We start from the raw sequence: 25,532 nt of genomic DNA on the forward strand, positions 1-25,532 counted from the left end.
AAGTTCCTCTGAACTCTGTTGTTATTTTAAAAATCTCTTTTCATACCTCCTCCTAACTACGTGTAAGAATCATTACTGGGTTATCATGCAGGTTTAAAGCAAGGGAGTAGTAAAAGAAAAAAGGTGCCAGGTTTTAAGCATCTCCACCTTTTGAGAGAGTGAATCTTTAGCTTCAGGCTGAGGTTATCTGAAACACTGGGAAGATAGGAGGACTGGAAAGAAAAATGCAACTCAAAGAAACTATTATCAGGGGAGGGCAGCCAGCCCACGCAGGCAGTTTTGGAGGTAACAGGGCTCTAAACAATTTTATGGTAATCTCCTGGTCCTGCCAACGTCAATGTCAAAGAATGCAGCCTTTGATGGAGTTTCAATTGCACCCTGGTTTAAAATTATTTTTTTTCAGGCCACATTCACAATTAAATAAATAAACCAATTTAAATGCCAGTAAAGTTTCACTTCAGCAGGTGCTCAGAAACTGTCTGATTTGTCCCTTGCTGACTCATTGCCTGTATATGACCATCCCCAGAACTATTGGAAAATGGCTTCTTCACAAAAAATTGAAACAAAATTTTTTGCAGCTATAATTAGTGTTTCAAACAGTTTGTGTGTTTATGCAATACTATGAATGAAGTTCAGTCTGGCTCTTGTGCTCAGAGGTGCACAAGCAAGTATATAAACAACAGAAGTATAAACTTCCAGAGTTTTAGTGAACATGTGCCACCTCATCTGGCAAAGAGCAAAGAGTGACAGATACTTTCTAGCAAATCCTGTGTAAATACTGTGTATTTCTCATTATACTTTAAGTAGTTTATCACAGTTTTTAGCTGCACAGGGAGTGGCTGCATTATTTCTCTTTGCTTGTGTTGGAGAGAGGCCTCCAAAGGTTTTGGACTTGCATAAAATGTATTCGTGAACTTAAGCCCAGAAGGAAATGTGAAATTGTTTACTATGACCTTCCACACACAGACTTTTAAATGCCACTGAATCACCAAACTACTACAACAACAAAATTCAAATCTGTGGTTTGAATGCTTTATCTCAGAACTCCCAGCATTTCAGACAGCTGAAAGAAGTCAACCCTGTCATCCTTGGAGACCCCCTCATGTCCCTGGTGAGAATCTTCTTGTCTCCTACTCCCAGCTGACTGTTTGTCCCTATTTGAGGAGCCCTTAAATTCCCAGGAAAAAGGTAAAACCTGTGCATGATTTCAAACCATGCATACAGAGAATTTTGAAGGAGTATTTTAAAGAACGAGGCAAGCAGTTGGATTCCTTGGTCCTACTGATTTAAAATTGGGACACTTCTCAAAAGGACGTGTTTCGGGTGAGGTGAGCCCTGCCCAGGGTCCCTTGACTGTATGACCCCACTGTCACCACCCTGGCTGTCCCAGAGGGGACAGGGCATCTGGCTCATTTGCAAATACTTACATCAAAATGTCTCAACCAAGGAGTCATCATCCTGAGCCCAGCCACACTCCTGAGCTCCTGCAGCAGCTGCCTGATGTGCAGTTCATCTCCTTCTTGAAGGGATTAGTGGACCCAAACTAGCATTTAACATTTTCACACCATCCTCCTTGTCAGGCACACATGCCATGAAAATACCTTTCCAGTTATCTAGATTAATGTGTCATCGAATAAATGGCAAATATAGAAAATACAATTGTCCCAGTAATCATATTCAGTCAAAACTAAAATTTTAAGTAATTTTGTTGTCAGAAATACAGGCAAAAGAGCTATATAATTCTTCAGACTCCTACAAAAGCTTTTGATGGATGAAATCAAATGTCTCCAAAGTCCATAGAAAATGTTATTTTAGTTTAGCATTGAGATGTCTGACTCATTTGGCTGTAATGAAAATCCTTCTCTAATATCCAACTAAGTGTGTGCTCTCAAACTAAGTATATGCTTTTTGGAGATGTAGTAAAACAAAATGTATTTCCCTGGAGCAGGCTCATTAGAGACTGACAGACCATTTACTTCAGATATTGAGGATAAAGCACCATCTTTTAATGCCTGTCCACGTGGTAGGTGGCTAAATGACCACAGCACTGTAAAAACACAAGTTCCACTGTACTGTATTAATAATCTAAAACACAACTTCTACTATACCGCAGCAAATAGCAATGAAAGGACTATTTTACTGCTATTGCCTTCAAGCTTATAAAATAAACAGAGCATGTTAAGTTTTTTTTTGTTTGTTTGTTTGTTTTTGTTTTTTATTAATACACAATATCTGGGCAATTTAATTTTTCCCTTGATTTGGCTTGTCTTTTAAGCTTTTGTTTCCCACTCAAGCCAATACAGTCCTTATGAATGTAAAGAATATTTCAGCAGCATTTTAATTCTATATCAGCAAAAAGATTATTTGAAATGCTTGGAGCACAAGATCTATTTCCCCATATAATTGACTTTCATCTGCATCACACACAGCTCATTGCTGCAGGACAGCCACTGGAAAAGAGGAGAGCACTGTTCTTGCTGTGAACTGATGTAGTTCACATTTCTACAGGGCCTTAGCTTCTCTGAACAGGCTGAGACAAAAATCTGAAATGCTTTAAATCTGGACTTGGAAAAATATATCAAACAAGATGTTTTGTGGCATGCTGCTCCCTGTCTGGCATTCACACAGGGCTTGAAAAACAGTTCAGTGTTGTGGCTGAATTGAGATCACAGCTTCTCTCTCAAGGACAGCTTCATCTAATCTGAGGTCCCTTCACAAACTGACTCCTGGACAAATTATATGTGATATTTAAGTGACTCAACAGTCTACCTGCATGATTTTGTCTCTGGATGGACAGAGATCCTCTTCATAAAATGACCAGAAAACAACCACCATAGTACTTAAACCATCATCATCAGTGTCAGGGCTGGGTATGAAGGATTGGCTCTGAGGTTGACGAGTCTTATTCAGATACTGCCAGTGAGTGGTTTTCCACCCACATAGCTTTTCATCTCTTTTAAATACAAGTGAATTGCAGACTAAGGACTATGGGACCTACCAGAGTGGAGGGCATCTTTACTAAGAATTTGTGTGTTCCTGAGAAGCTCTTTTCTGTTATACCGATTATGCCAGCTTCCAAGAATCTCTCTCAAATCTGGAAATCAGTTTTTCTCTTTGGGGAAAAACTCAGTGAAGCAATTATCCTACCAAAAACTTGACCACAAGGAGAAGATCGCTCTTACCTGTCTGTGCAGCCAGGCTTCACTCTCATCTTCATGTTTCTAAAACACAAAAAGATCATTAATATCATACTTGTCATATATTGTATTTTGCCTATCAGTGCAGGAAGCTGTTGGATTGGATTTGAAAGGTTGCTCAGAAATGCAAAGAAACTGTTTAAATATGTGCTTCTGGAGTGGAATCCAGTGGCTGCTTTTCTTGACTTTCCTCCCTGATGGATAAGCATTCACTAGATCAAAAAAACATTTTACACATACAGAAAAAACACATAAATCCACAAGATGTATTATTTTCCAAAGAAATAAATCTTCTTAAGAAATAAATAAAGGCTGAAAGGGAAGTTATTAAGAAAAAAAAACTTCTCACCATGCTCTATGCACAGAATTGCATCATCTTTTTTCAAGGGATGGGGGTATTAGAACAATTTTATGCAGTGGAAACACGTGCCAGTTTAAATGATGGAATCCGCTGATCTTATATTAATACACCATTTTTATTTGTGTTTTTATAGAAGGGATTAATTAACTACATTAAGGTATGTGTAGATAAGCATGAGCTGGTTTTAATGCCATTAAATACATATAATGCAGCTAGCATGTTCCAAAGATGTTTAGGTTGCAAATTGTTGAGGTATGCGGGCTTGTGCAAGGATAAAGGTATTTCAAGACAGGTAATCACTCTCCCTCAAACACACTTGGAGTGTTCTTGGATTTCTGCGCGTTAAAAAAAAAGAATTAAAAATTGTGAACAATTTTTATATTCTGTCTGCCTAAATCAATGTGTTCCAGCTGACTTCTCATCATGTAAAAGAAGTTAAATAGTTTCTCCTTGCATGGGTTGTGAACACCGATGGTGAGTGACCTCTGTGCAAATCTTCCCTACCTTGGTGCAGACCCCCGTGGTGGCGTCGCAGAGCGTCAGGATGGACACGTTCTGGGCCCTGTTCAGCCAGTTCACTGCCACCTTGGTGCTGGTGGCCCACTTCACCATGGTGATGTAGTAGTCCCTGCAGACACAGACACACACAGAGCAGATCACCACGCTGCCATCCTAATGAATTGCCACATGGCTGAGCAGTCAGGGGCTGCTGCAGGCAAACAGTCCAGGAGAGAGCCGTGGTTTTAAAGAACATCGTGTCCTGACGTCTCTAGGCTGCTTTATGTATGGATTTCAACCCCTAAAAATGACATTTTTAGGGCTGTGCAGGTGTTTTATCTGCCACTTATGGAAATTATTTTCAAAGAAGAGTTGAATACAGAGATAAAGAATCTTTCAAGCTATTCTGTCTTCCAAGAAGGATTGAACTGCCTGGAGCTACAAATTTACGCACAGGTGGAAAAGAAATTGCAAACCATTTCCAATCTGAGCACACTAACCTGAGCTGACTCAGACTCATCACTATCAATGGTTGGGGTGTTTATTCTTATGAACAGTTGATTGCCTCAGAGTATACCAGCTACACACCAAAGTATCCAGGAGTGTTGCATTAAAAGACAAATAGTAAGATGGATAGAATTTGGAGCAAACAGGGTTTCTGTAAACCAGATGCAACTAGTTGCCACAAAGACATCAGCAGAGATAGTCTGCATGAGCAAAACCACCCTCCAACACTCCCTGCACCATCTTATTGCTGGACATATTCAGGTTGTGATGATACTTGGAGTAAATGATGGGTGTGGGCTGCACAGTCCTGTCTGTAATCGATATCTTCAGGAAAAGTCCTGTGCAATAGTGAGGACTTCAACTACTTAGGCTGGGCTGGAAAACAGAGGAATAAATTCACTGATGATTGCCTTCTCAGAGCCAGGGCATGGTGCTACCAGATGTCCACCTCTGCAGCAATTCAGGGCTCGACCACTGCATTTGTAGGGCACAACTCTGGCTGAACTGCCAGAGCTGGTGACGTTTTAATATACTGCTGGGCCATGTGGGCCAAGACATCCTTAAAGTATAATATGACTTTTTACAGCATACAGTCTATAAAAAATTTATTAGTTCATTTGTTTGTTATAAAATAAGTATAAGGAATTGTTGCTCTCTTTGGAAATAATGCACTGTGTCACTGGAGAGTCCTTTGAGTTCTGGCAAGAGCTCCTGCATATACTGAAGAGAAAGGGCAAAAGCACAAAGGTCTGTTTGTCTAGAAAAATAACAAGCTGGAAATTGATTTTGTACTTTTCAGTAATATTTAGTGCCTGAAACTGGCTGAGGGAAAAAGGAACAAAAGGTCTCAATGCTTGCATTCACTGCACCAGGAGGAAGGATATGCCCAGGTGAGACAACAGCAGTCTGAAAATTTAGAGCCTGAAATAAAATTGTAATTTTACTCTTTATCAGCAACAGTGTAGGCCCTAAGAGGAAAAAACAAACAAAAACCAAACAACACAGCAAAATTAAACTGTATAACTGTCTTTTTTTTGTCTCCAAAATGAAAGGAGCAGATTCAGTCTCCCTAGAAAAGGAATGTGATTTTAGTAACTTATTGTGGCCTGAAGCATTTTTTCCATAAATCCAATTTAAAGTTTCAAGGACATATATTCAGTTTTTACATCCCTCTCACTGTTTGAACACAAGAGCCACAGTTCTTTCTAAGGAACTTTTAATTATTATTTTAGGAGGATCATGGTCTTGCCTACCACCCCGGAGAAGGGCACGGAGTCTCAATTTCTCTCTGAAACCTCTTCTGGCCATGATGACCATGGAAAACCCAGTCCACAGATAACTGCAGATACCTGGATAGTCATTATTCTAGTTTGCGAGTAGCGTGGAGCCTTTCATTTCATTTAGTTCCCTTCACATCCCTTCTATAGGACACCCAAGTTTTATGGTTCCCGTTTTGCAGAGGAAAATGAGACAAGAAGGTGTGATTCATCTCAGCTAATTTTAAACATGTGCTGCTCCTGCAGCTGCACTGGTTGAGCAGCCAGTGGAGAGAAATGGGAAATCAGTGCAATTCCCAAGCCCTCTCTGTCTGACCTGTCCCACATTTTATGGGGAGCTGATTTAAGGGAGAACCTGTCCCACATTTTATGGGGAGCTGATTTAAGGGAGAACCTGGCTCTTCCATAGAATGAAATCTATCCCAGCAGGCCTGCATGACCATGACCACTGCATGACCATGACCACTGCATTTACAGACATCCACACCAGAGCAAAAGGGAAGGGACACCTTGTCTGAGCCCTGTCAGGAAGGGTGAAGCCATCCAGAGTTTTGCAATGGATTTCCACATTGCAGTAAAGACATTTTTGGTTTGGTTTGCAACCATTTGACACTGAGATTACTGCACAGCGCCCTTGTCCATGCCTCAGCTTTCCGCAGCTGCTTCCTGGGGGCAGGAATCCCAAATACTGGGTGTGACTCTACAATATGAATACCTACAGTGTGACCATGGTAATAAAGCCACAAACACCACAAAGAGCAGTGATTTATTACAGGCCAAGGGACAGGCAGCAGCCCAGCCATGGTCCCTGGGCACAGACAGCTCCTCAGATCCAGACTGGAGTTGCCTGAGTTTTTCCATTATTTATTTGTTTCTGGCCCATGCAAGGGCCAGTGACAATTTCTACACTTGAAGGAGATAACATCATCCCTGAGTTTGCCACCTGAGACGCAAATATGAGAAATAACCGGGATCATGATCCAATTCTGATCATCTGCTGATGAAATTCTTGAGGTGGTTTTCAGCAAAATAAAAAATGCCTGTCAGGCAATAAATGTTACAGTACTATGTCACCAGTAGGGACATGAAAGAACTACACTCACTCAGGTTTAGAGGTGAGCAGAGAAAGAGAGAGTTTATTATTATTTTGTGATTTAAATAGGATTTGGAGTTTGGTCAAGAATTGGTAGATGAGAGGAACACCTTTCTGACCCCAGTGGTCAGTTCACCAGTCCATCAGAAACTGGAATGAAAACAATCTACTTGTTTATGTTATATTAATGAGAGACTCCACTAGAAATATGTAAACAGTCATCAGAAGGCTAAAGAATCAGGGCGACAGTACTACTTTCCCCCTTCAATTTCAACCCCTTCACTTTCTTTTTTTCACAAAAAAGCAGGGCACTGGAGAAAACTTGACAAAAATATTCAGAATGAAAAATATTTTAAAAGGAAAAGTGATCAATACTGTAAGTTTCACCCCCAAATATGTTTTCCCATCATCAGCTTTGCTTTGTTTGTTTGGGTTTGGTTTGGGTTTTTTACTGAACAATATCCAATTCCTGTGGAAAATTTCTGGCTTCTTTCAATTTTGAAAGAAATAAGGCGGTGGCATATCTCCACTTTACTATCAGCTTTATTAATTGTACTAAATCACTTTGCTTCAGATAAAAAGAACATGAAATACCACTCTGTCCATATATCATCTGCACTGAGCACACTGAAATGCTTCAGATAGGACGTGTCTGCTGGAAAGATCCTTATCACCAGCTTCCCCCGCTTTCTTAAAACTCCCTTCTGTAACTGAATGTACAGTACATCCCTCTTGCCTATTTTAATAAAATTTTATCACACTAATCCTCTCACTTCAGAAAACATATGCATAATGAAAATACACCCCTATTGCTCTGGCAGCACCACTACTATCATCCCTAGAGATGGCAATTGCCATGGTTTCGATGAAATATACAGGCACAAATTAATTATCATGTATTTTGCATCATTTTGCAATATTGATTGCAACAAAATAAATTTTGGCCAGCCATAACCATATAGAACAAATTTATGAACAGCACTTGGATCCTGCAGTCAGAAGTTATTGCTGTAATTAAAACCTTTCTGAGTCTCTCTGTTTACAGAGAATGCTACTAAAGAGAAACTATCTTGTTCAGGAGCCACCATTCTGATACTGTGATGGGGATACTGTGATCCTGAATTCCCACCTGCTGTACACAGGCCTGAAGTTATATTTTGAAAGGCAAACGTCCATTTGGTTTGGCCACAGGCCATACATCTTCTTTTGCATAAATAGATTTGGATTGTTTAAGAGTTATTAATTGTAAACCTGTTCTAACACAATGTTCTATAAAATACAGGTAAAAGACAAGTAATTCGAAAAAAAATTAAGCAGATTTACACAAAATGAAACTTTTTGATAGCAGCAGAGAAAGGTCCAGTGTTAAAAACATTAAAATGAGCTTGAAAAAAATCAGACTCTGATCTAAAACCCCAAGGGAACTGGGGCCAGCATTCAAAGATGAAAGAGAACCTACCTCATTCTCTGATCATCTGGGGGAGTCATTTCCAGGTCATGAGTGGGTCCATTCAGACCAATCACATGCAAAGAAATAGTTGGATTTTCCATTCCAGCCTGGATTTTTAAAAAGAATAAATTACCATATCACATACAATACAGAATGGTTTTGATTTATTATATCCCCATGTATTATAAAAAGCATTCCCACTGAACAGGATATGGACTGGACTGCTGTGGTCTTTCCCAGGGAGATCCAGGATGTGGCACAGAGGTGTGGAGAGGTTGGGAGGCACAAACAAGGGGCAATTTTACTCAGGACATTTGTAACCTTAGTGAAAAATCCAACTTTTCATGGCAACTAGAAATTTTGCTATTTCCTGCGCCTTTTGACAAAAGGTTGTCTAACAGGATGATGGCTGATACAGTAAAATACTGATTCATTTTGTACTGTAGGAAAGAACATCCCCTGCTGAACCATTGTGATTTCCACAAGACCTGCATAGATGTGGGTATCTCTCCTGTTAAATTATGGCTCAATTTGGACCAGCATGTGAAGCCTTAGGCAATCAGTGCTTAAAGCAAGAAACCCAGAAGGAATGACTGCAGCAGACACCCCAGCACTGCTTTCGAGCAGGAAATTACAGCAACAACAGCAGTAGTGAGTCTGTGCTGGTGGAGAGCTGTGTCAGTGCTGTGCACCCACGGCAGGTCTCGGCAGTCAAGGGGAGGTTGGCTCTTCAGTCTTTGCTGTCTTTTAGGCACAGCAAATCTCTACAGTCAATATCTCCTCTGACATTAGACCATCCTGGATATTCTAAGGAAGCCCAAATACATTTTCTTTCTATACAAAAGAGAATCTATCTAAATATAGAATATATGGATGTATGTGTGTGTCTATCTAGTCTATCATCTAGCATCTAAATATAGAAATGTATTTAAATATAGAAGCATATCTAAATATAGAAACATATCCAATTATGGAAATATAGAAATTTTAAACCCTCAGACACCATCCAACTTCCATCTGTTCCAGCATGGAAGTACAATTACTTTTGTGAGCATAAAAAGCAAGGATTTTTAAATTTTATTTTTGTTGTATGTAGAATTACTAATTCTCATAGAACCAGAAAAGTTCAATTTTACAAGTGCAGCTAAAGAGCAATGGAGACCACAGGCGCTGATTTCCACTGGAGACTAACTAATCTTCCCTTGCATCTGTTTATTTTCAATGCTTATAGTGTGCATTATTACTCTCCTGTCTGAAACTACTGGAATTAAACAATTATTTATTTCTGATAGAGCAGCAGGACTGATTATTTTATTTTCCCTTACCTTTGGATAATGGTATGTTTTAACAGTAGGGTAAAGCATGCCTGTGTATATTGGGATCTCCATGGTGGGGACTCTGGAGGCATTAATTGTTGCATATGCCAACCTGGTGCCATCAGGAGACCACCAATGAGCAATGTGAGTCTTCAAGATCTCCTCTAATTAAAAAAAAAAAAAAAAAAAAAAAAAGAGAGAGAGAGAACAGAAAAAAAAAGGCTATTAGAGGTAAATTACTAGTTAGCAATAAATGAAACAGTGCAGATATGAAAATCCCAGCCTAATCACAGCACAGGGAGGATGCCACAGGAATACCAATCAAAAATACTCATCAAATTATGCCATATACACAAATGAACACAATTGATAACAATTACTCTGTATTTATAGGTTATTAGCCTTAATTACCCTTGCTGAAGAAACATCAAATTATTCATATTAGCACACACACTCATGACAGCATAGAAGGCCCTGCTACTCCTGCCATGTGTCCTGCACATGATTAAGGTTCACAACATCAGACTAGACACATATCAATCAATTCAAACAGTGTTTATACAAGTATTTCAGTAACAATTTAAATATCCCTTAGTTCTGTTGCCTGTTGGGAATAAATAAATGTAGAAATTTTCTGTAATTTATGAAAGGCTGAAACTTCAAAACATGATAGCAGGCCTTAGAGTCTGTGTCTTGGATACCATCTTGACTTTAATCCCTATTTCATTTCTTAAATCACTTTTGCAAGGCAATTTGCCATAGGTAGCCAGGGTTAGAGCCTGATCCGCTATACCACTGAATTTTGGGATTTTTGAGATTGCAGTAATGTAGTTGCCATTGAAAAGGTGCTCAGAAAGATGCCAATGCAAACATGTCAGAGTTCAAGTATGTAAGGAGAAAACAATATTGCCATCATGTGAAATTACTTTTAATACTGGCAGAGTCTAGTTCTCATTAAATTTAAATTCAAATAACTTCTAATTTCTAATACTTTTCATATCATCTAATATACTTCGTTGTAAAGATGACTTCATCTTACAGATCTGCAGAAAAGCTGTAAATTCACTCTTGGTCCAAAGTGTCTCCAGTTACTGACATTTGGAAGACATTAACTTGGCTTTTCAAACCTCCCATTTTGTGAAAGACAATAATGTAATCCATTTTCATTAAGAGGCTTAATATCAAGTGAGTCATTCCTATTTAAACCACCAGAAGGGCTTGCATATGCTGTACAGATTGATGGGCAGGAAGATGGGTCCCATTACTTTAATGTGAGAATAAAAATTAAAGAGTGTTTCTAAGCCTTCACCGTGAAGTCCTGCTGCACAGGTCCAGGCAGCTCCAATGTCTGCTGCCATCACTGGTCACTGGAAAAATGGATGAGGGTTTTCTGAGTTCAGACCCACCAGGTTTGTACACCACCCTCTGATGACCCCCCCCCCCCCCCCCCCAGTCCAACCAGGACATCCCTCTGGTCTGAAGAGCAGAAACTCAGCAGACACTGTTTAATTAAATATATATATATATATATATATATATATATATAGGATGAGCAATCCTTGGTGAACAGACAATTATACTCATCCCAGGGTAAATAAACACTTCGTTAATCAAGACTTGCATATGGCTTGGAATAAAATTCAAGGTAACATCAGAAAGGGTGCAAGGGAAAATTCATCTTTGATACTTACGGTTTTCAGAAATAACAAACTAATTAATCAATGCTTAATGGCAGCATGTAAGTGGGGTTTTGGAAAGATATTTAGGAAGTTACAAACGTTTCATGGGAAAGCACATCTGGCAAATTTGCTTTGCTGCATTGTCCCACCTGTTACATGTACATTTAAAAGATGCTGCTTTTGACTTTTATATTGGTTGCCCATTAAAGAGATAATGAAGAGCATAAAGGAAAAGGAGTAAAGATGGATAGCAGATGAATCCTTGACATTTTAACATTAATTAGGAATGACTTTATTCAGCAAACATTTTCTCCAGGATCTCAGACTTAATGAAGCAGTTCTGCTGAAGGTCACATACCCAGAAAGGTTTTAGTGCAGGTTTTGTGGTCCTCTGTTAATGAGATTTAATTGAGTGAACCTTTGCCTTGAAACAAAGCCAGGACTTTGCTGTTATTAGAGAGATCAGTTAGTTTTATCAAACCAGAGAACATTCTCATGAACTATAGAATGGATTAGTACCCGAAAGTTCTTTCAGCTGAAAGAAAAAATGATTTGCAGACAATTTGTTCTTGGAGAGAGTTTATTCCTTGTGATTGCATTTAGCACATGCTCTGAAAATCAGCTGCATTCAATACTGCTGAGTCTTTCTAAAGTTAGTTCAGATCCTGCCTCATATTTATGAAAAAACAGGTTCTCCTTAAATAGTAAAGCCCTCCTAAATATTTGGATCATGACCTCCTGACTAAGAGCATAAAGTGATAATTTGTCAAAACTCTGCCCTCTTCCCCAGAGCTTAGAGTTGTTGAGTGCTACAAGATGTCAGGATGCTGTGAATGAGCTGCTGAGACTCCGCACAGTCAGATCCTGGTGGCTTTGTGCTCCTTCTTTCTCCACAGTTTTGCTTGGCAGCCCCAACAGGGCATGCACACTTGAAAAATAGTGACAGTAAAGTGTGTGGTTGCCTTACAACAAGGGCTGTTCAGGCCTGCTGGCTGGGTTCAAGCACAGGGTTTGAGACAAGCCAGTGCTTATTCCACCTCAGCACATCCAGTAATGAATCACTCTGAACCAGCTGGATGATCCTGCTCATGAACAGTGACTCCTCAGTGGGGACATGTATTATCCAGTGACATGTTCGTGCTCAAGAAATGTTACAGGATGTGTATTTTAATCCATTTTTCTAGATGAGTAAGGCCCAATTGAATGATCATTTCAAAGCTGTGTGAAACAAACAGCCTTCTAAGTTAACAGACCCTCAGAAGGAGAATTTGAAGTCCTAGGTCGCAGAATATTCAGTGACGACTGGGGATATATCCATCTTTGAGACTTCAGTATCATTGGAGGAGAGAAGAAACTGGAGGAAAAGACAGAGGTGTGATGAGAGGAAGGTTCCCTGTGCTGAATTCAAGGTTGCTGTATTCCAGGAAGAGCCAGGTTGCCCAAAGTGGGAATGTCATGTCTTCCGAAGGATGTGTTTCCTGACGGAGGCTCACCTGCTCACCATTAGGGAGCAGAATGAGAAGTTCCTTGCAGTGGTTCTCAGCTGCCAAGTAACAGGTTGTGGTTAAGATGGTGATGCCTTAGGAAGGCTGACGTGAAACAGAGACTGGACAGAGCTAGAGAATGAAGTAGGTATTTATTGAAAGGCCTTTAGGATTCACCTTGGGCAGGACAGGGCCTGACCAGGGCTACACTCAAGGTAGACTTAGAACGGTCACAAAATGTCTGACCAGTCACGAGATCTTACATTTTTATAAGTTTTGGTCCATTTGCAGATTGGAGTTTAATTCTCCAATTACAGCTTCAGGTTGTGAGGCCCCATCCTTTTTTTTCCTTTCTTCAGTCCACCATTGTTTGTGCTTGCAGGCCTAAAGGTTGTCCTTGGTCTTCAGTAGGAAAAGGATTTGTTTTGTCTACCTACTCTGTGAAGAGAGCTCACCAGCACTTAATATGAGGCTCAGAACTACACCCCTAGGCAGCACAGAATCTGAAAAACCTGAAAGCTAAAACTTGATGTATCACTGGGATTAGATGTAGCATTTGGCTGTGATACCATGTGGGTAACCCCTGGAAAGACTGAACAGTGGATCAGAAATTGGGTGGACATCTCTAGTAGGTCTGTCATCAAAAATTAGCCCAGCATGTATAAAGCTAAGCGACCACCAGATTGTTTCAAACTGCAATTTCATTCCTGCAGCACTTGCAAGAGCAGTGAAATGGGAGACTTTTATCTCACTTCAGGTAACAAACTTTCCAAGGAATCATAGCAAATGAATCTGGAAGAGATCCCAAAAATCCTCTGGCTCATTCCTCCATGGATAACATCTACCCCAGTCCTGAAGGGATCTTCACAAGTGGATTTTGCCATTCCTTTTTGTACTTGTATAGCAACTTTAGCCATAGAACTTAACATTTATAATTATAATTTCCACCTCTGTCTAAGTACTGAACAGTCCCAGTGAAGTGCATTCAGACCTCTGACTTCCTTGATAGACTCAATGCAGGGAAAAGCACCAGGCCTTTATTTTATGTAACCTCTGTGGCAACCAGCAGGTTCTGGAAAAAGAACTGTTGTATCCACCACATTTGGAAATCCACAGAGATGGTTTTAACGTTCTGAACCATAATCTGCCACTGGGGCATTTCTAAAGACATTTCCATGACATGTAAGACATTTCCATAAAGACATTTCTAAAGACAAATCCACTTTCCCAGGCTTGCACAGACTGGAAGAGCTCCTCTTTGCTAATAAACACGAACATGTAAATGCCATGGCTACGGAGGTTTCTTCAAGCTTTTCTAAAATCCAACTAGTTCTGCAGCCTTTGTCCATCTTGGGTCATATTTGTGAATTTTGCTTTTCTGCTGAAGGTGGCAAAGTTCTGGCTTGCTGTTTGGAAAAGATGAAGCCTCACCAGTGACTGACTGAGAAATCCACTGGTAGCTTAGGGGTTACTTCCAATGATATCAGGAGAAAAAACCGAGAAAAAAAGATAATTTTCAAGTAAATAACCCCACCTTTTCCTGGGTTTTCTTGTCAGAAGACACAAATAACTTGTAATTTTCAAGTGCGAGTTAACAGAAAGAGAGACTTGCACAAGACAAAGATGCTTGGACAGGCCGGTCCTCTGATAGTCTGACCTGTACCACTGCAACTCTTTTCCATCACTAAAAAAAACAAATTTCAAAATAATTTGAAGAAATCAGCAATTTAAGGTTCAAAAGCTCTCAGGACCAGTGTTATTTATTGCTGATTTGGTAAAGCACAGCAATTCTGGGGAGCACAACCAATGGTTCTGTTTGTGTGATGTATTGTAGCTGATGCTCAGGTCATGAAGTATTTGGTGTGCTGAAGACATTTTGCTGTTTTATTAAAACTGGTAATAAAAAGGAATTTTAAGCAAAATGATATTAAAGCCTGACATAAAGGCTGTGGCTTATGCTGGGAAAGAAAGCTCAAAAGAAGTTGTCAGTAGGACGTATCAAAAGAACATGAGAGGAAAAGAGATCAGAAAACAGCAAGAGGGTCTAGGAAAGGAAAAAACAAAGACTACTGAGATACTGAAATCCCAAGGGTTCTCACAGAAACATCAAATAAATACAAATGCTTATTTGACAGCTGCCATCTGTTTTAAAATCAATTACTAGATCATCTCAAAGCTCCAACCACATGTCCAAATCGATTACTATTGTGGAGTGTGAAAGCAAGTGTTTTTAGCCAGTTAGGGAAAACTCATTGTTCATATTCGCCTTTACTGACATGTGTTTCAGGGATGGATTTGGAAAATGACCTTTTATTCTATGCAATCAAATTTTTCTCTCAGCTGTAGTGTGAGTCTACACTGACTTCCATTAAATAATTGGAATAGATATGAGTGTAAAAAAAGTAGTTATGTGTATGCAAATAGTATAAAACAGTTTTAGATTACCATACCAAATCTACATTTCCCTGTGTTGACATTATTTTGTGCTGATGTCAGCAATAGCTCTGCTGCATTATTGATTTCAGAGCAATTAATCCTCTTTCACAGTTGTCTAATTGAGTCAGGTGGAAAAAAAAATGCAGTTTTGGAGGGCTGCTAAACAATTCAACAACCTTTTGTAGAAAACATAAAAATGTATGTGTCTGAGGTCAAACTATGGCTTCAAGCCCAATTCCACAGTTCCTGACACTGAGATTAGTGCAGCTGGTCAGAGAACGGTGCTGATAAACAAGGGTGTGGGTTTAATCCCTGTGCAGGCCATTTACTGAAGATTTGAACTCGATCCTTGTGGGTCTCCTCCAACTCAGAATATTCTGTGAATCTGTATGCAAAGAACAACCCTTCTCAAGCTGCTTGTGCTCCTGTCCAAGAGATCCTTAAGAAAAATGAGCTTCAATGCTCCCAGAGATCCTTAGGAAAACAAGCTGCAATGCTCACCCCTGTGACCCTCTATTCCTACTCAGAACACAGAGTCTCCTCTGCCACTGACAGGCAACAAGCTTTGGAAGAATAAACTATTACTTGCTTTTATGGCACTCTTGAGGATGTGTTTTAGAGACCACTTTATAAACTCCAAATCCTTGATCCCAAATCTCATTGTGGAGGGCGAGCAGCTCCCGGGTGCTTGGCAGCCATGGGAAGGTGGCAGCCCCTCATCTCAGGGAAAGGAGCCCAGCCAGGAGTTCTGCATCTCCTCAAGCACAGGGAAGGTGAGGGCTGCAAGTGTCATTAGCTCCTCTTAGTCATCTGTTTAATTGCCCGAACAAAGCTTGTTTTCAGCCCCTTGCTGCTGCAGAACATCGTGTCTAGACAGCAGGTGAGGAGTGCTTTTTTGGCCAGTGTTTTGCCTCCCCGTTCCCAGATGCTGAGGGCCAGGAGAGAAGCTCTTCCAGCAGGGTGGTTCATGCTGGGCATTGGAGAAAACCACTCCTCATGTGTTCTGTGTGGTCAGCAGGATGATGTCTTGCCTCCACATCTCTAATGTGGGCCCCAGAGCTGCTGTGCAGCCTGAGCCAAGCCCAGGCTTGGCAAACAGGCAAACCCCACTAAAAGTGGACACAAACGGACTGTGGTCCATTTGTCCTTCACTTCTGTGAGAGGGAGGTGGCTCTGGGTGACAACACCTCAAGCTGCAATGCTCTGGAAGCAGACAAGTCACTGTGGGATGCTTGCTGATACCTGGCCAGGATCCCTGAGGGAGCAAAAGGGAATGAAGAGCAAACAGTGTCCAGCAAAGCCAGAGTGCACATCAGAGGCAAATCTGCCATCCAGCCTGGCCAAATTCTGACCACTCCAACCTGGCTTCCTCATCCATGCTCCCAACTACCAGCAATAACCATTAATGTTTCTCTAGGACAATGTTTAGGACACTGATCCCCAAGGAACAGGATAAGATCAGGTTAGCATGGGACCAAGCTCCTGACAGACAGAAGAGATTTTCTGAGGCTCCTATATTCACCCTATTTAGAAACTATTCTGGTTTGCTTGTTTTGTTGCTTTTTTTCTTTTTTTTTTTCCCTGACCCATTGAATCCCCTTGATTCTTCTAATTTGTTGTGTTTCCAACACTAAAGGATTCTGTCTTTGCCATACGAGTCAGGGCATTAGGAATGTTGTTTATAAGGTTATTGGCAGGTAGCTGCCAGACTTACTTTACAGTTTGAGTGACTGGGGGCTTCAAAAGCAGGATTTATTGAACACCAGCCTGATCCTAACTTCAGGTACACCTCTACAGCCCCTACAGAATGCACACAGGAGGCCAAGCTCAGACTGTAACAACCAGGAAATCATGAATGTTTAAAATCTCCCTCAATCATGCAAATGGATTTGCTGGAAAAAAGCCCCAGACAACCACCTAACAAAACAGACACACACAAGTACGAGATGTCATCTGAGACATACAGGTGGATTCTTACAAATAAGAGAAGTATTCAGCTATTTGAAAATATTCAGAGTGTCTTCTCCAGGACACCCTCACATCGTGACACACTGAGTGCACTCAGCTCTGCAAATCCCACTTGAGGAGCAAAAAGCCATGGAGAGGAGATGTCCTCCAGGTTTCACATGAGTCCTGGGTGTCCAGCAGGAGCAATGAGCAACTCCCCAGGAAGTCTGGCACCCCTCCAGAGCAACCACAGCAGGCAGGCAGGGTTACCATGAGTCATGCACAAAGCCATACTATCCTGTTGGCACATCAGTATTTTGGGGCCTGATTTACAACAAAAGCCGTCCTCTTCCAAATAAACACACCAGAAAAATGCTGAGTTGCCTCCACAACCTCCCTCTCCTCTTTTCAGAAGTTTCTTTTTCTGTCCTTCTGGGCTTTTGGCACCTGTACCCCATCCTTAGGAATCCTTAATTTTCAAAAGCATTAATGATTAATGCTCACAACTGCCCCTAACAATTAGTGTCCTTTGGTTGTGTGAGTCAGTCTCAGTGTCAGTAACAACCTTTGGACCACGCTGACAAGACTGACGTGCAGATGCCAGCAGGTCTGTGATCTGTCAGGATGTCCAGATGTAACAATGAAAATGGAGTTTGAGTTATGAAAACAGAAATACTAGTGATCCTATCCTCAGCTATTCCTGTTTCTAGCACTCACTCCAAAGAACAAATGCATCTAGGAAACCCATCTGCAGTGGCAAACTGCTGTCTGCCACTAACGCATAATAAGAATGTGTTTTTCCATCACCTGGCACAAACGTAAACCCACAGCCTGTTGTCAGCTCTTCATGAAAGCCTGTTAGCTAAAGGCACTAAATCTGTAGAAACCTTTCCTGGCAGAAGCCTTCAGAGCAATTTGCAGTGCATCTCACTGATGAGGGGAAATGCCCACTGCAAAGTCCTGCTGTATCTTCTCAGTTACTAAGGACCCAGACCAGACAGAATTCACATGGCCCAAATGTAGAAGGGTTCCTTACAGACAAATCCTTTTTTTCTTTTCCCCTCTGGTGCCACTGAACAGGTTGCTATGGTTGGAAATGCAATTTGCTTATCTGTGCAATGCAGTGAGACAAATCAGGGCTTTCATTATATGCTGAATATTTCTCTATTCAAACATGCTCAAGCAGTTTCAACTTCACCTTTCCTTTAAATTAAAAGTTACAGGTTCTGTCTAATGAATCTGTGGGGTTTATGATAGGAGGAAGATGGACAGCCAGCCTTGACACAGGGGATCCATTTCAATAGCTACAGATGTATCAAGAAAGTTAGTGATCACAAAACCCTCTGAATCAAAAATTCATTAGACGATTGCAATAGTTCAAGAACACAAGTGCCCAAAAGCAATCTCTTTTAATGTTTCATAAAGAAATATGAGAGATAAGAAGACTGAACAGCCTGACATTGCTATTAAAGAACTTGATTCTTCAACCCCATGGACTTTTATCAGCACTTGCACAAGCTGTCTTTCATGTGAATTGCTTGCATGATTTATTCACCCTGAGCAGCACCTGCTAGTCACCTAGTCTGAGTGCTAATAAATGTCAGTTAATATTGCAAAATACAGCCCTGCTTTATGAAATGGGAACTGGAGCACACTGACTGAATTTAGTCTAGCTCCTAATTCCTTACCCGATTTCAACAGCTGAAGTCATTGAACAGCCATTAAAAAACCACTCAGGGTATATATTGCCCTGTTATGGCAATATTCCCAGAGGTTTCAACTTGAACAGTGACTCAGGACCTGGCTAACTGAGAGATTTAGCTCAATAATGACTCAGAGCATGAATCTGATTTTAAAGGACTGAATAATCAGAGGAACTACTGAGATCAATAGAATCACCAAGGAATAATAAAAAAAAAAGAGAGAGAGCTGGATAAAACCAGAATTCAAATTAGCTTACAGCAACATTTCAGAAAAATATATTCTTATCAAATAACAGGAATATTTATTATTAATGAAGGTAAAGGTATGCAATCAGGTTATGCCACTGATGGATCAGTGGGATTTGACTGTGCTTATCAGAGTTGTGGCACTTGCATGCTGAGCAGAATTCTGTTCTTTCCTAGGTGTGTGCCTTGAAGGTCATCCACACTGGACCCAGGTAAGCACAAAGAAAAGACCAACATCCCTGCAGGATAATGTCCATGCAGCAAAATCTCTTTTATCCTCACTACCAGGAAATACTTTCTTTTATCAATATTTTTGATCTGTAGACTCCAGTGCAGTAATCCTAAATCTGCTAACAAAATAAGGGGAAAGCTGTGCCCATGGGGCAGGAGCAGCAACTAGGTCTGTGCAACTCTGCTTGTCAGTGACAGCCAAGAAACTCCCATAAGTGAGATAGGAAATAGACCCCAGTGGGTTTGGTGTGCAGAATGCCCAGTGGGGAATTTCCAGAGGAGGCCAAGGAGGTCAGGAAGAGGATCAGAGGGCTGGAGCACCTCTGCTATGGAGGCTGAGGGCTGGGGTTGTTCAGCCTGGAGAAGAGAAGGCTCCAGGCAAAATTTATTGCAGCCTTTCAGTACTTGGAGGAAGCCTGTAAGAAAGATGGGGACAAACTTACAGACAACCAGTTGTGATAGGAAAAAGAGTGATGATTTTAAACTGGAGAAGGGTAGATTAGACATATGAAAGAAGTTTTTTACAATGAGTGTGGTGAAGCTCTGGCACAGGTTGCCCAGAGAGGTGGAGGATGCCTCAGCTCTGGTCATTTCAAGGTCAGGCTGGACAGGGCTGGGCTTGGTCAGGCATGGGGTGCTCAGTGCCCATGGCATGTTTCCCATCACAGGCACCACCCCCACACACATCAATATTTGCTAATATTACTATTTTTGAATTTATGACTCTCTGAATTTCCTTAGAGAGCCCAAAGTTTGTATCTCTAATGATCACTGGTTTTACTTTAAAACTACAACAATTACAGTCTTCTACAAAGAATTTTAATTGGATAGTCGATTAAATACCAAATGAGGTTGACTGTTCATAGTGGCAATGAATTCCAGATATTTAAAATTCTTTAAAAATCTCATAGTCTTGATTTGAGCTTTCTATTCCATATTGTACCTTGTTTCTCTTGGCTGTACATTGGTTCTGTTTTTTTTTTTCAATTTTTAAGTTTCAGCCAACAAAAACTCTATCCATAAGCCAGCATATAAAATTTCTGAAAAAATATCCCAAAATACACAGAAATGTGCATATAAACACACAAAGGGCCATGCAGTAACAGTGACAAGAAATTGCCTGTATAATTGGAATTAAAACTGGTAGGAGTAAAACTTATTAAAAATCAATATCATAGAAAGGCAATTAAGAATTTTAAGGGAAAAAACCCTGATTAATTAACTGCAATTTATAAGTATTACTTTGAATTGCATTGTACAGAACAGGCTCAAATTACCAATTATCCCTGCCTGCTTTGTTCAAAGATCATGAATGTGCATTTTAATTTACGCTGGAGAAAGCCAAATATGCTGAGAACCTGCATGCAGAATTTTGCAGAAATCACTGGGGATAAGGGTGAACTCCCCCATTACCATATAAATGACATGCACAGACTTAGAAATGACATACAGTGGATCCAGCTTGTATTGTTCCTTCAGATGTAGCAGGAAAATACCGGAAATTAAAATACAGCTTATAACCTGCCAGACAATAAACGTAACCCATACTGCACAAATCCCCATCTACCCAAGATAATTTTGTCTGCTGTTTTTTGCTGATTAAGGGTGGCTTTGGAAAGAAATTCACCCTCCTTTCCCCTCTTTATCTGTTGCACTTACTGGCAGGATGGAGATGGCTCCATTTTTATCTACCCAACAGATCACAATACCTAACGTAGCATAATCTTAATTTCCAAGGTCATCATAGCCTGCGCTACCCTTAAAAAACTTCCTATCTAGTATTGAGGACAATTCCCACGTTAAACAACAACACAACAAAAATAAAAAAGACTGATTATAGCAGCTCCTTTTCCACCAGCATATTTTAACCTTGCCATCCATGACATTAGCAGTGCTGCTGTGTTGAGGCCATGGCTGAGGGATATTTTACCATTCCCTGCAGTGGTATGGAGGCTGGCTCTGGTTTTGTGGGGTGTTTGTTGTGGTACAGCCAGGCCACAGCAAGCTGGCGAGAACTTTCCCACTGCCATTCTATGAATTCTGATGGCAAACACTATGAAATTGCAAAGAAAATGTTCCTGTCCTTGCTGAGTAGGACCAGAAATGGTGATCTGTACCCTTTGTCATTTATTACTTATCACTAAAGCCCAGTTTTCAAAGTCAGGTTATTCTTGGAATATTTGGATGTGGGTGATACTCAGAGTTGCCAATTTTAATACATATATTGTTCTTTCTTTCTAAGACTTCCTTGGCTGCCTTTCATCTTTTCTTGGTAACTTTCCTCCTGGAAAGCCCAGCAGCTCTGGGCTGGCTGAACACCTTCCTGCTGATGCCACAGGCAGTGCCCAAGGAGGGTGCTCAGCCCTGCTCCTGCAGGCACAAACACTCCAGTGTGGGAGGGCTCGGTCAGGGAGGGAGGGAGGGAGGCTGTGACTTGCTCTTCAGGCTGCTTCCAAGTGATATTTCCCTGTCATTCCCTCCAGTCCCTAAAGACTATGTGCTCCAGCCTGCAGCTATAAATCCCAATTACGTTGTTGGCATGTTGGGTGGAAGGTTTCATCTTCATCAGGCTTAGCAGGATTCCACCAGGTTATGAAAATATTCAAAGCATGGTTACACCATGATTACAAAAAGTTTAATTTATTTTTTTTAATTTTTTTTTTTTAGTGTGAAGAACTTTTCTTTATGGAATGCTAATAGGATATCTCGTTTCCCTTATGCAGATTTATTTTTCTCAGACTGAAAATGGGACTGTGATACACTGCTACAAACACAACCACCTGGCTGAAATAATTGCCTGTAAGCTACATTTCTGTGCCTCTTGTACTCAGATGGTTTAATGTGGTTTTAAGTTCAAATTCATAACTGGTATAAATAGTAATACATACTTACTAATGATCTAGTTCTTATTTTATAATTTTTTTGTAAAATGTATAAAAAAATGTAACTGTCAGGTTTGTCCACTAAGGACTGATGAGTTTGAAGTAGCCAAATCCACTCCTTTGATTTCTGTGAATGCATTCATGGTTAATTGTTTTCTTTTTTCTTGAAATTAAAAATAGACATTTGCTTAGGAAAACTCTGCAGCCAAGCAACAATTTTATGCTTTCGTTCCTTTTCCAAGTGGTCAGCAAAGAACAGAGTCCTTCCACTAAGTTAAATTAAAAGCTTGAAAAGAAGTAAAGTCAGAGTGGAGAATCTCCATCTTTAGGCACAATTTAGATGTTGTGTAGAAGGCAAAGGGCTGTTTCCCCTCTAAATCCTATCTCAGCTGGCCTTTCAAATGTGTGTTTTCTCCTACAGGAAAAGGTCAGGTCAAACATGGGACAGGGCAGGTCCGGAACCATCCCTGGATGTCCCAGGAAAGTTGTTTTGCTGGAACCAAAGCCAAATTCCTTGTGATCTGGTGTTTACTGTACTCAGTGGACTTGCATTTGCAATTTCTATGAAACCCAAGCAAATAATTCATGCAGGTGAGCATCAATTCTGGGAGGGAACAGAAGGTTGGCTGGTTGCTCAGTCAGGGACAAGCCTGGGCTTCAAGCAACATCCATCATGTTGCTGCCTTCTTCCTCTCCCAGGGAAAGAAGCTCGGCAGGGCTGGATTCTGAAGTCTCAATGGGATAAAAGAAAAAAACCTCTTGGCTTCTCCACACTTCCTGCAGCTTCTTCCAGCTGCAGTGCCATTCTGCAGTGCTGAGCTCCAAGATCTGCTCGTTAAGGATAAACTTGGACCTCAGTAACTGGGAGATCCTGTACTACAGCCCTTCCCAATGGCAGCTCAGTTGCTGTTGTTAGGACTGCACTTCTCTCGTGCTGGTCACACCTCTCACCTGGCGCTGCAGCCAGAACACAGCCAGAATAACTTCACTAAAAGTTCCTATTTCCAAAGCTATCATTTCTCCTTTTGAGGTTTGTTATCCCATCTTGAATAGTTTTAAATCTCACAAAAGCACTGAAATGCTCCTGATGCAAGCCCAGATTTCCTGGTTCACTACTTGTCAGGTCAGCATCCAGTTCAAATTACTCTCACTTGCAAGGTCAAAATCAGACGCCCAAAATTCATAGGCAAGCTCTTAAATAAGAGGTGTCCCATAAACAGCCTTGTGGGTTTTTTTCCCAAACCAAATAATATTTTAGCTGGGTCATTCCCCAGAGAGAGTTTTTAAAAGGATCCTGAGTGGGCAGAAGTGAGCTGCTTCTTTGTCCCAGTGTGTTGAGCCATATGAGCAGGGTGACAGCTCCTCCCACCATGGCTCAGGGCCTGGTGTTTATCAGCAGTGCTCACAAGCCAGATTCACAGCTCCACTGACTCTGCTGAAATGGGGAAACTCACAGGGAAAGAAATCCCCAAATCCACTCCCTGCTCCACAGAGCCAGACAACAATCACCTCAACCCCCTACACCTCCTGACCCCCCCATCCCACCACCGTTCATCCTCGATACTGCTGAGATATCCACAGTTACAGCGGGAAAAGGAATGAGAAGCACAAAAGGATTCTAAAACACCAACATTTAGCTGGAAAATTATTTATCCAATGCATCATCACACACAATATGATGTGGGCAAGGAGTGCCTTCCCACACACAGCCCTTTGGGCAATTCACAGGGTGTTGGGGGAGAAGGGTAGAGAGGAGGCAGAGTTCAAAACCAAAATCATTTCAAAGCACCATAACTGATCCTTTCCCTCCTCATGGACTTATGCAACTTTGTGCTGTGCCTCCGAGGGGCAGCACAGCCTCAGCTATTGCATCTGAAATCCATCAGCTGCTGGGGATACAGCTCTTGCCTCCTGTCCTATTCTCACCATTCCTAGCTTGCAGGTGATACTCCAAAATCATACATGACAATTTAAGGGTTAGGATGGGTCAGTTCTATAATCAAGTGAAGTTTAATTTTTTAAGTGAGGTGTTGAATCTTTTAAGTTATGTCCATGCCTACAGTCTGAGGCAAAGACTGGAAAATCAAAATAAATGCGATAAATATAATGATCTCCAGATAATTCCCTTCAAGTAAGATTTATTTTGATGCCTGTTTTCAGACTGTTGCCTTCAATTTTAAAAGCACAACAGCATGAAAACATAATGCTTTGGTTTTAGGAGCTGGTTTTTTCAGGTCTATTTCTTACCAGTTTCTCAAATCTTTAATCTAGCCATGGTGAAAGCCTCCTTTAAGGAATTGCTTTTGATCCAGTCTTATGCAGAAACTACTGATGGCTATTTTTTTTTTCTCCTGCTATTGTTGTTAAATCAAATACAAGACAATGACTCAACTTTGAGCAAAAAGCAAAACTAATGTAGGAGGCAAATGCTTATGAGTCATTTGTGTAAAAAGGGAAGAGCTGAAGTGATTTGCTCCTTTTTTTCTGAGATTTGAAAGGCAGGTAAGAGTCCATCAGTCCCTTTAGGATGCAGAACAGTCTGACAGAGCTGGGGCAGCTTTAACAACAGGCATTTGCCTTCTGCTCACAGGGTGCCCCGCGGGTTGGAAAGGTTCTTATTCCTGTGAAAATCACTAGGGACCAGCCCAGCCCTCTGACTCGCACAGACACATCTCTCCAGCTGTGCGTCCCTCAGATCCTGTGACCAAAACTGAAGGGCACCTGCCGGGGGTCTGTGCTGGAGGTGAGACGAGGGATGTGCTGAAAACAGCCAGATCTGGGTTTTCACGCAATGCTCTGCACTTTATTTGGTTTCTAAGGACTAAGGTGAAACTCTCACTTCAGTTTGGCGTCCTAATTTCTCTCATCTCATCTAAAACCAGGTCAATAATTGTGCCTCAGTTTGCCTGTTTCTAAAAAGATGGTAATAATTCCTGTTCTACCAGGACATTCTGTGAAGTTTTATTAATTGATGCTTGCAAAAGGCATTAAGATCAGGACAGAATAATTGCCTCAGTGGAGGTCATAATTAGACTTGTACCAAGAGATACATCTGAGCGTCATCTGTGATGGTCACTTAATCTTTTCCCTGCACTTTAGCTACAAGCGTGGGGGTGCTGAGGGGGGGGGAGCTGTTCTTAAATACAGAGGCAGCCACTGTACTTAGCATGAATTCCAGCCCTTTATAAACCCAAACAGGCCTAAGCAAGGGACATCGTGCACAGA

The 25,532-nt window shown here is 41.0% G+C and overlaps 1 protein-coding gene across 3 annotated transcripts in view; it reads right to left on the minus strand.

The window, feature by feature from the left end:
• Nucleotides 1-25,532, minus strand: part of DPP6 (dipeptidyl peptidase like 6) — a 485,832-nt gene that overhangs the window by 42,335 nt on the left and 417,965 nt on the right. For all 3 annotated transcript variants that reach the window (XM_066200952.1, XM_066200932.1, XM_066200942.1), the window contains exons 9-12: nt 9,709-9,863; nt 8,393-8,490; nt 4,063-4,186; nt 3,183-3,221 (exon numbers count right to left, since the gene is read on the minus strand). In XM_066200952.1, the coding sequence (XP_066057049.1) occupies nt 3,183-3,221; nt 4,063-4,186; nt 8,393-8,490; nt 9,709-9,863 (416 nt within the window). The remainder of the gene's footprint in view (nt 1-3,182; nt 3,222-4,062; nt 4,187-8,392; nt 8,491-9,708; nt 9,864-25,532) is intronic.

Source organism: Chamaea fasciata, unplaced genomic scaffold (assembly GCF_029207755.1).
Source record: "Chamaea fasciata isolate MVZ Bird 193981 ecotype frontalis unplaced genomic scaffold, bChaFas1.0.hap1 SCAF_1, whole genome shotgun sequence".
NCBI classification, from domain to species: domain Eukaryota; kingdom Metazoa; phylum Chordata; class Aves; order Passeriformes; family Sylviidae; genus Chamaea; species Chamaea fasciata.